This window comes from Rattus rattus, chromosome 9 (assembly GCF_011064425.1).
Source record: "Rattus rattus isolate New Zealand chromosome 9, Rrattus_CSIRO_v1, whole genome shotgun sequence".
NCBI lineage: Eukaryota > Metazoa > Chordata > Mammalia > Rodentia > Muridae > Rattus > Rattus rattus.
The window spans coordinates 33,331,043-33,347,043 of record NC_046162.1 but is presented as its reverse complement, the minus strand read 5'-3'; the positions used below and the strand labels follow the sequence as shown (position 1 = coordinate 33,347,043).

General features: G+C 52.9%; 1 protein-coding gene across 1 annotated transcript in view; it reads right to left on the bottom strand.

Annotated features, from left to right (window-relative positions):
* Positions 1-16,001, bottom strand: part of Adamts2 (ADAM metallopeptidase with thrombospondin type 1 motif 2) — a 200,688-nt gene that overhangs the window by 114,739 nt on the left and 69,948 nt on the right. The window contains exon 3 of the mRNA XM_032913325.1: positions 12,966-13,125. Coding sequence (XP_032769216.1) covers positions 12,966-13,125 — 160 coding nt within the window. The remainder of the gene's footprint in view (positions 1-12,965; positions 13,126-16,001) is intronic.

Sequence of the window (16,001 nt, the reverse complement as noted above, 5' to 3'; positions counted from 1 at the left end):
GATCATCTAAGTTCAAAGACAATGGAGTAGAGATAAGTTTAGCTATGGATGGTAAAGCAAACTTCCCAGCCCTCCCACGGCTGCTCTGGCCTATCTCTCCAGTTCTACAGTGTCCCAGGGTAGAGGCTGAGATTCTCAACACCGCCAACCCCAGGCATATCTCTGACAAGCCTGTCACATCATTTGAGCTGCCTTTCTTGCCTTCAACAGACCTGTGATGTTCATTCCCAAGCAAAAGTTAAGACTTAACCCTTAGAAAGCCAGGGCTCTTGGGCTCAGAAGGAGGGGAGCATTTATTGGAACCCCTAATTTTGGCCATTGTGTAGTGCCCAGTTGTAGCTTTAACCTTGGAGTCCAGACCGAAGCTTCAGGAGGCCACAGGACGAAGCTGATGCAGAACTGAGTGATGAGTGGAACCAACTCTACTGCTTACAAGGTACCTTGTGCAAAGAGCAACTGAGCATCCCAAGGCAATGGTAGGAGAGTATTACAGCATTCATGGGACCCTTCTGGTCCGGGGCCTTGTGAGATTGATTGTTGGGCCCTACCTTGGTGTTTCCCTCCCCCCCTCGCTGAGCCTTTTAGCCTGCTATAGCAAGAAGTTGTTTACACCCTTGGGAGCTGCTCTTAGCCCCTGATTTGGGGCTGGGATTTTCCATGGCACCCTTCCTCCCCACCGAGCCTTCCTGCTTGTTGTTGTTTAAGAAGTTGTTTATGCCCCTGATTGGGCCCGGGACTTTTTACCACACAGACTTTTCCTGTTTTCCTGGTTGGGGATTTTCACCTGCCTTGTTGTTTTCCACAGCTTTTGCCTTGGGTGTATAAGGAGATCTCAGTAAAGCCTTGGTGGCACTCGCTGACAACGGGTGACCCGTGTACGTGTTTTCTTTCAATCCCACAGACCTACACCCGATATTCACACACTGGCGGCACAGGCGCCGACAACTGATAGCACATCTGTGATAGCACATTGATAGCCTGGTCAGGGACGAGGAAATAGGACCAATAAAGTACATGAACGTTCCATATCCATATGGCACCAGTAACACCCCACCTCTGTAGCCAGGAGCTCAGGAGCCACAAAAGTGCAGGCTGCACCCTGGCATAAAAAAAGCCAGGCTTTTCGGCAAGCCTGCCGATGCCCACAGGGACGACTGCGCTTCAGGAATCAGGACGGTGCAGCCAGACTTTCTAGGCAGCTCCATTCACTCTTTCTTTTCATGGGTATTTAGGCCCCGACCGAGAGCCAGCTACTGTGCGCAATGCTGGGAATTCCCTACAAGCGAGAGAGTCTCCCCACGGCTAATGTGCTCCGTGACCTGGAGACATGTCCTCACTCAGCCTCGCTGGGCTTCGGTCTCTGGAGCTCTGAAGTAGAGAAGCAGGCCTGGTGCTAAGAAGCATTTCAGGCATGGCCAGCCTTCAGCTGGGTCTGAGCCGGCTGAATTCTCAGCTGCCCAGGCTCAGAGCTGGCCAAGAGGGCTCTGCACAGGGCTTCAGCAGCCTTGAGGTTACATCTAGATCCATTCCTCCACGCTCCACACAGCAGTTGGATGTCATGGCTCTACAGTCTATGTTGTGATGCTACAACTTATGACCTTTGACCTATGACCTGAACAACTGTGGAGCCTCAGTTTCCTATCTGTAGACAAATTCGTAGCACTAACCAATCCCAGGCGCTCATTCCAAGAATCCTGAGGTGTGGGGAGCACTTGGGGAAGTGCTCACCAAACGGGAGCACTTGGTTCCCCAAACTCACCAAACACTGCCATGATCCTTCTCCACTTATTGTCTATAGCCCCGAGCCTGGGTTCACTCCCCTGCCTCCAGGACAAGCCTGCAGATGAAATCACAGTCTGATACCACACACCTCACCCCTGAACTGGAGAACTCGGCTTGAGTCAGGAGCATCACCAAGACTTCTGAAGAAAGACAGAACAAGCTCATGGTCAACACATACTACCAAGACCAGAAACAAAGAATGGCAACCCAGGGAAGTGGCGCCTATCAAACCTGACAGAGTCAATATCTGAAGGAGATAAGAAGTGGATCCTGATACTCAAGCCCAAGAGAGAAACTGGCAGGGAACTTAACCAGAAGGGGGCATCAGACAGGGAGGAGCATTCATTGTCACCAGCAATCAAAGACTCACAAGCTAAAGCAAGGATTGTTACTGTTGCCTCTGGAAGAGTCGACTACTGAATGTCAAGCCTTGTGCTGCAGGAGACCAGAGGAACTAGGCCTGAGGAATAGGCTGGCCTCTCCTGAGCATGGGCTGGTACCCAGAGCTTAGGGTCACAGGCCAGTCACTCAGCAAGTGTGTATGGGTTTGATGTTCAGAGTCAGAGCTGGAGACAATCAACCTGGTTCAGCTCACCCCTGTGAGGGGTCAGTCATGGTTCCCTATTCAGAAAGCAGGATCCAAGGCCAGCTGCCAGGATGTCCCCAATTCCAATTTTCAGACGAGGTCACATCATGGGCAAAAGGCCCTTTAGTACCCCCAGGTAACCTTGGGAAGCCTCTGGTCAGCACAACCCTAGAGTGTGGGATCTGCCTGCAGCCACCCCACCTGAATCCTTCCACAGGTTCATTTTCCTTTCACTGGGTGAATTCCACCCCCAAAGTAGCAGTGGGCTAGAAAGACATAGCAGAACATCTGTTACCCAATGGAAGAGGGACTGCCAGGGTATCCCAGAGCCTGCAGCATCTGGGGTCCTTGTGGCTTACCCCACAAATCCAGAGCCAAGTGGGGCTTGGTCCGTGGTCCAGGGAAAAGAGCTGCCACGAGCCAGGGTTGCAGAGAACAGTGACTGTGGAATCAGGATGCCATGCCTATTAGAGGCTTTAAATCTATTAGCCAAGACTGTTTCCTTTGCTCAGAACACTCTTCCCAGTGCTGGGCACCCCCATCACCCAGGCCTCAGGTCAACTGTCCACACCCAAGACCAGGAATGCAGCCCTTGCTTCCCTACCTCTCTCCTTTGACCCATTGGACATTTGACCACAGAGATCTTGTACCCTGTAATCTTCTGCCCACAGCGTCTCCCCTGCCAGACTATTCCAGGAAAGGAGGGCTTTGCTTGGATTTGTCTGCATTTCTAACTCTAGCATGAGGGGGTGGGAGGGGTGAACACACGGTGAGGTGTTGAGAGAATGAATGAATGAATGAATGAATGAATGAATGAATGAGAATGCACAGGTGGCAGCAAATCCAGGGACTGTCTCTGAGTCTAGGCTCCTGTCTGAGAAGCGTTACTGCTTCTCTTAACCAATTAACTTGGGGAGCAGCATTCTCATTAGGCATTTATTGAGCCCTCCATGGTCCCTACACTATTCGCCTCCCCCTCACAAGCCCAGCTCCTAGACGAGTTCCTCTCCAGATCCCAGCACAGCTTTTGCAAACTTGGCCTATCCTGCAAGCTCTTGCCTTACTGGGACCTCTTCCAGGTGTGTGCTCTTCTGTCATGAAGTCACTCTGGACTCCTCCCACCAGCTCGGGACACATTTTCCGATGCTGTATTTAACCTTTTTATCACTGTGACAAAACGCTTGAGGCAGTAGACTTCATAGAAAGAAAGGTTTATCTTAGCTCACAGTTTCAGGAACTTCTGCCCATAGTCCTTGGGCCTGTGGCTTTTGGCCTGTGATGACGCAGGCCATTACAGTAAACGTTTGTGACCCAGATTGTTCACTACATGGTGGCCAAGCAAAAGAAAGGAGGACCAAGAGGCTGGGTCCCAGTGTACTTTCCAAAAAATCCCACAGTCGGTGATCTCATTTTTCCCTACCAGGCCCCACCTCTTAAAGGAGTGTTACATGTACTGAATGTTACATGAGCGCCTCTAGGACCAAGTGCAAGATGAGCCGGGGACTCTGGTGGGGGTGTCCTGATGCTAGAGAGTAGCCTGACTTTGCTTAATTTTTGTTTTCTGTTTGTGCGAGCTGGAATGGGTGACTGAATGCTGCAGTCTACAAACCTGGGTCAGTCCTCCCTCGGTGAACTGCATTTGCAAGGGAGTCAAAGTTAACTAGAGCAAGACAGCAGCGTGAGTGAGGACTGGTGAGAGGGGCACTCGAGGTGAGGGGTGGTGACAGCTGAGCAGGAGGCCCAGTGCCAGGACAAGTGTTGCAAGCAGAAGGAACAGTAGGGGCTAGAGCCCTGGAGTTCATGTGATCTCCGAGCTCCAAGACCTAGAATGTGTACAGAAACCAAATGAGGGGCCTGACCCCGTTTCCCCATCTTCATCCTTTCATGGCTCTGAGATGCTCTAGCTTGGGCTCGAGAGAGAGGGTGTGATTAAAAAGAAAAAGAAAAGTGAAGCCCGTGAGGAGGAGGAGGAGAGAACCAGACACCAGCATTTCCACCTAAGTGCATGACCTTTCCCCAGCTCAGAGTTCCTTTGGAGCCAAGTGCATAGTGCTGGTTGGGATTCATTTCAAAGAGAAATGGGTCAAGGAAAATTGGAAATTTTTATAGAAAACACTTCAGGCTTAGGGCTGCCTGAAGGGCTGCTGTCCTGCTGAGAGTCTGGGGAGGAACCGGGGCCTGTGGTCAGAGGTCTCAGGCTGCTCCGGATGGGCCGTGCTCAGCTCGAGAGCCCCAGTCCTGTTTGTGAGTTGTGTCTGCCTGAGCTCTTCTGTCTTTGCTCTCATGGTGACTGACTTCACGGCTAGTGTTGGGACCCTCTGAGTCTCCCAAAGGCTATGTCCAGGAACAAGACTTAGATGGCTTGCTGTCTACGCCACTGTAACACACAAAGCCCGTGTGTCTTTTACAGTTGTCCACAGGAAACACCAAGTATATGAAAAGAGCCTTGCCCAGTCCTGGGGGGGTGGGGGTGTGAACAGAGGGGGGTCTGGGGAGTCTGTGTCTATGTCTGTGTGTCTGTGTGTCTGTGTCTGTGTGTCTGTGTCTGTGTGTCTGTGTCTGTGTGTCTGTGTGTCTGTGTCTATGTCTGTGTGCCTACCTATCATATAGGGTTTCTTCCTCAATCCATCTCCACTTAAAAGAGAAGGTCTCTGGGTAAACTGGAAGCTTGTCAATTCAGCTGTCTGTCATCAGCTTGCCTCATCTCCACCTCTGAAACACTTGGTTACAGGCCAGGTAACAGGTCCACTTTGTGTTCTATACGGGTTGCTGGGCTCTGAACGCCATTCCTCACACGTGTGGGGCATACATTCTATCAACCTAGTTATCTCCCTAGCCCTCCAAGATGTGGTCTGGGTAGACCCAAAATATTCTGTCCTCGGCACAAATGCTACCCACAGGCAGACTCGTCCCCGGAGACACCGCGTCTCTTCCAGCATTTGCAATTGCTGTATTGGAGGCCTGCAGGGAGCAGACCTGGCGAGCCAAAGGCCAGCATAACCACCAGACACGGCTAGCCTTATTAATTAAACTCCAGGCACACCTGTGAGGCGAACGCCACTTCATTTCTGAGCTGTGTGCTGTCTGGAAACCAGCGTGGTCACTGTGTGCCGCCAGAAAAGCTCTTTGGGGGACATTTGCAACCCAAATCCAGGGCAAATAAGGCAAGGCATCGATTCATCGTGTCTGGAGAAGAGACAGCAAGGGCTGAGGGAACCTGAGGTTCCGAGAGCATGTCCCTGAATCCTAACACGATAGCAAGACGGGGCTCCGGACAAGGATATAAGGATGATCTTGACTCACCCCCAACAGCTCAATGCTATACCTATTTAGAGGTGGGGAAACTGAGTCACAGGGGAGTCGGACACCTTACCCAAGGCCCTATAGTGAGCCAGTCACTCAGCCAGGCAGGATCTACCCATGTAAACTCTCCCCAACACCAAATTAGCTCCACACAGTGCTGTGCCTCCACTGAACTGCCCCATGCCTGCAGGGAGCAGCTGTGCAAGGCAGCTCCTTCAAAAGACGCCAGTCATTTTCAAGGACTGTATCTTGCCTCTGAGTTGGGGCTACAGCCAAGCCAGGACTGACACTGTTACCCTCTGAGTGACATTGGTCGTCTATCCAGGAACCAAAGCAGCAATCCGAGACTTCCCCAGGCCACTGTCTCCTGGTGGTCCTTAACCCTAAACCAGAACCCACTGAATCATAGAAGGAAGGGAGTGGGGGAGGGGGTGTCCTGAGGCACAGGAATGACTAAATCTAAACTAGAGCCAGAAAAAAAGCAGTGAGGCCCACAGGACTGAGAGGACTGTCAGCACCAGTCGGGCGGGGTGCCAGGCATACACTGCTACGGAGCCTGACTCCCACCCCCATCTTATCTCTATTGAGGGATGAGGTGGGGCCTGGGCTGGGCTGTCCCATGCATGGCTACTGCCTTTATAGCCTCAGAAGAACCTACAAGGCAGCATTCCCACACCACAGACCCCCAACCCGGTAGGCCAGCCACGCCAGGGGGCTGGGCCCCGCCAACTTTGCTGACAGTTCTGGCTCTGGACAACTCAGGGCCTCAGGGAATGTGCAGCCTCGGGCTCTCCCAGAGCCAGCTCCCGCCCACCCTTCCCAGCGTGAGGCCACGTCACCACCCTGGCATCTCCCAAAGTTTTCCCAAGGGCCCAGCCCTCAGGACAGGCACAGGGCTGCCTCTGCCAAGGGTGTGCTCAGCTCTGAAATACGTCTCCCTGCGCCCAGGCCAGCTGCCTCAGGTTTCACAATCAGTTCTTTCCTTGGGTCCCCAGCCTGGCTGCAGGAATGGAGGTGGGGGTGGGGATTGAGAGGGCACTGAGTACCAGATCCAGAGCTGTAAGATGACCACAGACATAACAGGGTACGGAAAGGGTCACCACACAAAAGAGACGGACCCCAGGGCTCTTGCAAGAAGTTCGAGAAATTCATCCAGACACAAAGAAGGGGCCTGATATGGATATTTGAGCCAAGACCAGATCTCAGTCCTAAATCCAGCTCCACCGGGAGCCCTCCCATTACCTTCCTCTGCGACCCCAGGGTTCAACACTTAGACATGAGGCTTGGATCATTAGCCTCAGGGTGTCTACAGCTTATTCCCCAGAATCCATCCACAGGATTAGATTGGGCATGTTGGGGTGGGGAGGCTGTCCAGAATTATGCTAGAAGCCCCTAAAAGTCATCACAAATGCCTTCATAATGGAGAGGAAGAGGGAGTCTTGTCTCCAGCAGACGAGGACGAAGTAATGTGGTCACAGAAATCACTGTGATCAGCCACAAGCCAAGGGAGGCTGGCAGCCACCGGGCAGAGGCTGGGCGAGGCTGGCAAAAGCTCTCACAGGCCCATCTTCTAAGTCTGGACCCCCAGGACTCTGGGAGACGACGCGATGCTGTATTAAGCCACCGAGTTTGTGGTGTTGTTGCAACTGCCACACAAGGCTGAGAGTGGTGTGAACATCTACCCGCAGGGCCGAATGTTTCCCTCATCTGGTTATCAGCAAGTCTGCACCCCCTCCCCACTGTACCTCCCCTCTGGTCTCTCAAATCTCCTCCCACTCCTATCCATGCTCCTGTGGTGAGTCTTCTACCTTTACCTCGCATCTGTATAGAACTGAGCCTTGGTGATCTGCCCGCCCGGGAGTCCCTACACCTCCCGTCCCTAGAGGCTTATCCGGCCACTCTCTGCTGTATTCCCCCAACACCTCAGTTCTACCCTACCCCCACGGCATCCCTACCTCTAACCTCCAGCACACTGCAGCCCGAGCAGGCTTGCCAACATGCAGGATGCTCGATCAGGTCCCAAGAGACCTTTTTTGGCTGTCCACTGCATCCAGGACATTGTTCAGATCCTAGGTGAGCTGTAACTACTACCCCCACTAAGCCCCTGGGCATCAGCTCTGTCCCACCCCCCACCTCCACCACCACTTCACCCTGCATGGCTCCCTGCAGCCTGGAAAACTCCGACCTGAACTCAAGGAAAGGTAACACGATGAAATCTAGCCAGGAGGGGTTGGCTTCCCTGTGTAGGGGAAGGGCTGGCTGTGGGCCAACAGGTGGGGACTTTTCGGGTCACCCAGCCACGTGGAGGAGCCAGGTGGTGCCTGAGCCTCATCCTCTCTCTGCAGGCCCGCCTTGGCAGCAGCAGGCAAAGCAGCTCCCGTGGTGTGGAGCCACTTCTGCCCGTCAGGGAGGACACCCAAGCCTGACAGCAGCGGGCAGAAGCTTGGCACGCACTGCTTCTGAAAGGGAGGTGGCAGCCAAGGTCACTGGCACAGGACTGTCTGACTTCTTTCAGCCCTGGGGCAGTGTGTACAGCTTGGCTTAAGGGCACAGCAGCCCAGAAACAGGTCCCTGGGGAGGGAACTACCTGCCTCATTTCCATTCCAAGGTACAGCCAGGGGTACCCCAGGGAAGCAACCCGATGGGGAAGACTGAAGCTGCTTCAGCTTCTGCATCTCAGAAGCGATGGCCAGTGGGAGGGGCCTGTCTTATTTGGTCCACACCGTGCTTTTTTTTTTTCCCCGAAATTTGAAGCCACGTTTTAAAACGCCAGAGAGTTCTCATAAAAATTATCTGTATTCTCTTGATGCTAAAACATTCAGCTGCCCCAGATCCATGAGCCTACCTATGAGAGCAAGGGCAAGAGAAGTAAGGGAGGACCAGCACTTCAAATGGGGTCTCTGGTTCGCCCTATGCCAGAGGCAAGTCAGGGACCATATGCCCCACACTACCACATACATGCTGCTGACTTTATCTTAACAGAGATGTTTTGCTGTCTGAGTTTATACAGGAAGTAAAGAAAGGAGACTGGAGGTGAAGCTCAGGGGTGGGATGCTTGCCTGGCGAACAAGAGGACCTGAGTTTAATCCACGGCACTGGGAAAGAGGTGGGAAGGGGATGAGAACCAGGCTAAGAGTAGAGGTTGTTTGCTGCTGTGTTTTTGAAGGCCTCTGAATTTGCAGCTCTTGTCTTAATACTGGGACGCTGTGCAGAAAGCTCTCTGTATGAAAGGGAGGGGTGACATCTAGACTATGACACCGGGATCTTCACAGATTCCCAAGCGGAGACACAGCCTTCGAAGCCAAGAATACAAGAGCAAGGCCAGCTGCTCTGTGTATGTGGCCTCATCTGTCTGGCCTTCCCAGGTGTTGGGTGACATCTGTCTGAGCCTGGACCAAGTTGCTCAGTGTACGGGTGTTCCACTGGAGTGCAACGCACTGCTTATCCGGATCAGATCTCACCTTCTGCGTGTAGCTACAAGGCAGTTGCTGAAGAGATGGAGTTCTGGCCCCTGTGACCTGTCCCTGGCGCCTTCCAGGACAGAACAACACTTGGCAGATGTGATTAGATTGAGAGTCTTAACATGGGTGAGGTGTGCCTGGGTCACTCAGAGGAAACTGAAATGGACTGAACCTTCCAAGAGGGAGAGGAGACATATACACAGACAGAGGAGAAGTGAATTCTGGCGGCCTCTGAAGTGATGTGCCCTCAAGCCACGGGCCTGAAGAGACCAGCCAACACATCCCCTCCTCGTATCTCCAGAGGCAGTGTGACAAGGTCCACATCTCCATTTCAGCTCAGTGACAGTGACCTCTGGTCCCCCAAAGTCTGACGTAATGTGTGTCTACCCAGCTAGTGTCCCGCAGCTGTCTCATACTTAAGGGTGAGCTACACGCCAAGATCACCCAGTTCCAAGGGCAGAGCGGTTCTCCTGGCCCAGCCAGGCCTTCAGCTGTTGTTCTTACCAGTGCTGGCTCCACAGGCAAGAACCCCAGACAAAGACGACAGCTGGAAGCTGGTCCCAGGATGGACCCGGAACTCGAATTTTTGTTGACAGATGGGTTTCCCCTTCCCTGGAGTCTTGATTTCCACTGCCTTATCAATACTCACTGGGGAGCCTTGAACCCGTATCCCGTGATTGCCTTGGGGTAGACTCATAGTGTCCTGATTTCTTGCTGGGAGAGCATAGACTTACAGCTCAGGACTGGGGCGTAGGGCTTTAAGGCTTTGGATCATTTGATATCCTCCAATGACCAGACCCCCATCTACTCTACCCTCCAGCCCAGCTTCCCTGTAGCCTGGGCAGTTAGTTGGCCTTCTCCAGCCCGCATCAATCAGGTTCCGACCAGACGCCCTGCTTTGGTTTCATGCGTCACTCTTTGGCTTCCTGCCTGAAGGTGCGATCTCTCACTTCAGCGTGCAATCCTGCCACTGCCTATCAAGCGCCCTTCAGAGACCTAACCAATAGGATCGCCTGATCTTTGACTTGCAGCCTCCAAAAGTGTCAGCTAAGTGAAACCCTTTTCTTTTTGAAGTTACCATGACTCAAGTATTTTATTATGATAACCAAAATGTAATCTGGACTGATGAAGTCCCTGGCGTCCGAGTCTACTGTGTGTTGCTACAACGAAACGCATGAGGTAGGGTCTGAGGTTTATTTGATTCATGACATTCGCTGGCACTGTGCTAGTATTCTTTGTGCGAGTCCCCTTGGTTGAGTCACAACAGTGAAGAGGCAGACTGTGTGAAAGAGGATGAGGCATGTGTAGTGAGCTCAGTTTATAAAAATCTGCACTTACAAGAATGAATTCAGCCCTGTGAGCCCCGACCAACTCCATGAGTCCCCTGAGAACACAGAGACTGCAACAAGCTAGCCCCACCTCCTAACAGGGGTGTGGGTGGGGAGTAACCAAACTCCCAGCATGCTTTCAAGACACCCCATAGCCTCTCCTATACATACACAAGCAAAGCCTTTGTAGTGAGCCCCTAGGGTCCTGGGCCCATTAAGCTATGCTGGCTTGCTATACCCATTCATGGGACACAGATTTTTAAGTCCCGAACTGCCACTCTGTGCCTTTCAGGGCTGAAGCTGACGGAAAGATGAACTGCCTGAGGTCACTCTGGGCCCTTGGCCCAGCTCTGGCCTAAACTGTCTGGACCCCCTCCAGTCAGTGAGTCGACCTTAGCCACGGTCCATTTGGGAATCATCAGACACATTCAGGGAATACAGGGTCTCATCATGCTGACACTAAATAGGAAGCCCCAGAAGGGAGGCTTGGCCCCCAGAGCATAGTCCTGTGATCAGAACTATAGCCCAAGGCTCCCTAGCACAGAGCCTGAGCCCCTCCAGGCTGGGGAGTCTGGGCTTGCAGCCTGAGACTGTTGCCTCGCATTCAGTCTTGGACAGAGGCTCTTCTCCTCCTCTGATGACTGATGGCCAAGCCCCACCCACTCCACCTTCCAGCTCAGCTTCATCCTGACCTGGGCAGTTGGCCGCATCCAGCACCATCTGGGGTCAGTAGTTTCTGGGCTGATTCTGAGTTTGAAATTCCTCTCCTGTGTTCTCAGTTCCAAGTTCTCATTAGGGATGTGTGTATGGGATGGAGAGGCAGAGGGACGACTCAACGGAGGATGCCAGAGTGCTAAGCTCCGTCCAAAAAACAGAACCAAGCCAGCTAGACCATTGGGGGAAGGGCTCCAGGGCAGGCAGATACACCTAATACGGAATCTGGGATTGAAGACACAGCCAAGGGCATCCAGCCAGCTCCACGGTGCCAGCTCCACCTCACCCTGCCTGAGCCCAGGGGTAGGGAGAGTAAGGCCAGAACCATCCACACTCCTCCAGTAGAGGCCAGTCCTACTGGAAGTAATATCGAGGCCAAAGTGGCAGGCCTTGAGCTCTCTGAGGGAGACTTTTCTAGCCCCTGTCAGTTGTTATAAGGAAACAAGGCAAAAGAATAGGACCAGGAGAGGCCTTCCTCCAGATCTGGGGTATTTCTTGAGCCCTCCAGGGTTACTCTCATACAGAAAGCAAAAGGGTAAAGTGGAGGCTAAGGGGGGGGTGCTGAGCAGGTAGCCCCCAGAAGCCGAGCTTGACAGTGAAGGTAGATGGCTATTCATTACCTGGGAAGAAGGGGACAGCTCGAAACATTGATTATCTCCAGGGAACGCCGGTGTACCAATGAACAATTCGTTTACTGAGGTACCTGACATGGTGCCTTAAAATTAGAAAGGTGCCCTGCCAGGCTGTGCCCAATTGATCTGTCAAACCAGAGTGTGAGAGGGAACTAAAATAAATGAGCTGGGGCTGCCTTTGAGTAGGGGACGATTTCAATAAATCACAGCACGGGGAGGGCCTCGCCGGTCGGGGACATCCGGGCTACTAACTAGATGCCTGCAAATGTGCCTGATCCAACATTCTGGGCCTCCTGCCCATTGCTTTTGCCACCTCTCATGAGTGTCCTCAGCCTGGGGTCCAGGTCCAAGGCTGAGACTAAGCATCCAGCCACCCAGCCACCCAGCCGCCTGGCAAAAGCCAGGCTCAAGCAGGGAGGCCTCATCCACATACCGAGGCCCCGGGACCTGCAAGAGCGCTTCAGGGCCTGACCCGGACCTCTGCACAATCCAGTACCACAAATCTAGAGACCTCTGGGGAAGGTCAGGTTGTCTGGATAAGATTTGTGGGGCCAGGTGGGCAGTCAGTCACTCAGGCCACTAAGAAGCTCATCCCATATTTCAGGACCCAAAGCACCCCTGCGATTTTAAGTTGAAAAGGATAAGACCCCATGAATGCGCGCGGAAGACATTCAGGTTGTGGGAGCCACTCTGGAGCCTTTACAAGGTGTGTCCTGGGATGAGGGATGTACAGAAAGAATGCTTGGGGCCCTTTTTACTGAGTGACCAGGGACATTCTGGGATAAAAGCAGGTACCATCACAGAGACTGTGGCACTACAAGGGCAGACATAGGCTGTCGAGAGGTCACATGATGCTGTCTGTATTGACGCAGCTCTCTCCTGTTTCCCAGTATTCACAGAAGGCACATCACTAGACAGCCTTCCCTTCGCTCTGTGAGGACCCTAGACCCATAAGCACTGTTGGAGCTTCTACCTCAACAACCCAGCCCCCCATATGCCGTGCATCCAACCAGGCTGACTCCTTCCTAAGCCAGTAAGGCTGGAGCTCAGCTTCAGCCTCCAATCAGGCCTGCAGATGGGGACTGAATTTCCCCAGACATTTCCCTGAGATTCAGGAACAGTGTTCCTCACCTAGCCTACCCTTCTGCAGAAGCCTTACCTGTGTCCAGAGCCTGTGGTCCGCCCACAGGAGGGGGCTTGGGAGTGGGCGGTCGGCGATATACCACGTGCACTCGGCCTTGTTCAGCCTCCTGATCCGTCTGACCCTTCTCCAGAGGCTCGATAAAGAACTCCTCCTCCTCCATCCGGATCAGGCCAGCCTGCAGAGGCAAAGTGTAGAAGTTCAGACTTCCCGCGCACAGACAGAGGAGGAAGAGCAGCAAGAGGGCCCTCTGGGAGTGATTGCCGTCTGGAACCTCTTAACGTTTGGAAGACACAGGCAGGGGAGTCGTCATCTGCTAAGACTCCACTTGTTAGCTTGAGCGGTAGAAAGGTGCTGAACCGCATCTGGGGAGAAAGACTATGCTCCCGTCATTCCACCCCACATCCCCATACTCCTTCCGGAAAAGTCTTTCTAAAGCCCAAGATGTCAAGACCAGCCTGAAGGAGTTCGGTATAGCTGCAGTATAGACCTAAGAGGGCACAATGATGCATCAGGTATAGGCCACCTCCAGGAACGGAGTTGCTCCAAGACACAAGTCAAAACTATCCAGCCAAGAGCTGAATCTGTCCACAGACACGTTTAGTTCAGCCCAGACAATACTTCCTTGAGAGAGAGGGGGTGGGGGCTCTCAAACCGACTATGTAGCCTAGGTTGGCCTTGAACTTCTAACCCACTGCTTGAGTGCTGAAATTAGAGATGTATGCTACCATGCCCTAGTCTGGGGAGGAAAACCCAAGTCTGTACACAATCCTAGGCAAACTGTCTTCCAACTGAGCGACAGCACCCGTGCATGCCACGGCACAAATGTGGGGGACCGAGGACAATCTCCAGTGCCTCCTCCCATCTGTTTAAACTGGGTCTCTTGGTTGTCTTTCCACTCTGGGAGTCAGGCTAGCGGGCCTATGAACTTGTGGGGATTCTCCCGTCGTCCCCTCCCACCTTCCCATAGGATCATAGATGCTCATACTACCACACCCATCTGTTTGGGCATTCTGGAGATTTGAAGTCGAGCTCTCATGCTTTGCACAGGAGGTGTTTTTACCCAGTGAGTCACCTCTAAATCTTCAAATGATACTGTACACCGAGTGCTGTAAACCCAACCACTGAAATGACAAGATTTCACCGTTTAAAACGAAACTGCAGGAACAGGAAAGGTGGCTCAGTGGTTAAGACTCTTACAGAGTCCCAAAGTTCAGTTCCCAGCACTCCCATGGGACTTCTCACAGCATCCAGCAACGGCAGCCCTAGGGGAGCTAGACCAGGCTGACCTCAAACTTACTGATCCTCCTGCCTCTGTCTCCCAAGTGCTGGGATTGAAAGTGTGCACCACCGTGCCCGGCTAAAGAAACACCTCACAACCAAAAATATAAAATGTAGAACTTAAAGGAAAGGAAGCTGCAACTATTCTTGGAAAACATAGCTCTGACCAATCAAAGTATTCACACTCTGGCCACGGACACCTCAGACAGCATACACCTCTGTGGCTGGCCCTTTTCCCTCCCTCTGTTCACCCTTGCCCTAAAGTCAGACTCTAGAGCAAGTGCTGAGTGTCTGGGACTTCCTGCCGGACCCTTCTGTGTGCATTCAGGTATATTCTGTGTCTCTCCAGGCTCTCCGGTCCTCACCTGTCCTGAGCCTCACAATGGTCCCAAGATTGTGTATGAACACAGCAGAGCCACTGAGCCCCAAACTTGCCATACACTAGCACAGGAGTCCCACCTCCCTGGGCCGCCTCCTTCACATGAGGCTCGGAGTCTCCCAAAGATCCTTTCTCTGATGCGGCCAACCAGCTCACCAACCCCACAACCACTCTAATTCTCACACATTTCTTCCTTGGTCTGTCATCTAGGAGTCAAAAGTCTCACAATGTCTGGCCTCCCCATCACACAACGATGACCCACAGGAGATCTGCACAGCTTCCACTGTTACTCGGATGTAAGAAGCAAGGGAGTCCACACCGACATAGCCTCAGGTTCTCCAGACAATCAAAAGGGCTGGTGGTTGTGTTGCTCAAACCTAACAGGTGCTGACTGGGGTTCCCTGTCCTGCCCTTGGCATCACCCATCCAGACGTTTAGAAACTGCTCACCACCACCCCTGAAATAACCCAAATGACATCTGTCACATCATCCCCCTGACCAAGAAGGACAGAGTAGCTGTCCTCCTGGACCTCGGGGTGCTCTGTGGAGCCTACACTGTCTCCAGCTGAGAGCTTTGCAGACAGAAGAGCAGTTGGCACTCTGGCGGGGCCTGCTAAGCATTTGCCATCAGTGTGAGTCTAGTGTCGGATGCTAAGCTACAACAATATACCTTCTGTCTTCACCTTGGGAGAGCCTGGGTGTCGGGGTAATGCTCACTGGGGAAGAGTCGTTCCATCACAGGCAAGAGCTACTGCAAGTCAGCTATGCAGAGGACTTCAGAAACAAGGATAATGTCTAGACAAGACCTGCCCCCACCCTTCCTATTAGCCAGCAAAGTTGGAGAGGAGAGCTATATGTAGGTTAGGGAAATGGCACATGGAGAGGCCTAGAGAGGAGGCCCACCATTTGGGTGTTTGGGAACCAAGGGTAAAGCTCATAGCATCTAATGCATTGTAGGTTTCCGTGGGGTGGGTAGTCAGGAGCCTGAAAGATTCTGGGCAGGGCAGACCTCCACGTGCCTCACGGCTGCTGTGAACAGAATGGGCTGGAAGAATCAAAGGGATACGAAGAGCTGGGAGCAAGCTCAGGTACCTGGGCATCTGGGAGCAAGGCCTGGAAAAGGCACATAGATTCCCGGAAAAGGAGGAAGTCGAATTAGGTACAAGACTTGGGAACAGATCTGATTCTACCAGGAGAGAGATGTCAGGGCCGGAAGTACTTCCAGGGCTGCAGTTGATTGAAAGTCCTCCTACCGGCTCTACCCAGGTCCTAATCACGAAGTGGCGTATGTGAGGGAAAGGGGACTCTGCGGATGGGACTAAGATGAGGCTCTCCAGCTTGGCAGATTGCCCCGGTGGACCGTGCAGCCCTACCTCAAGCCCACCTTCAGGTAA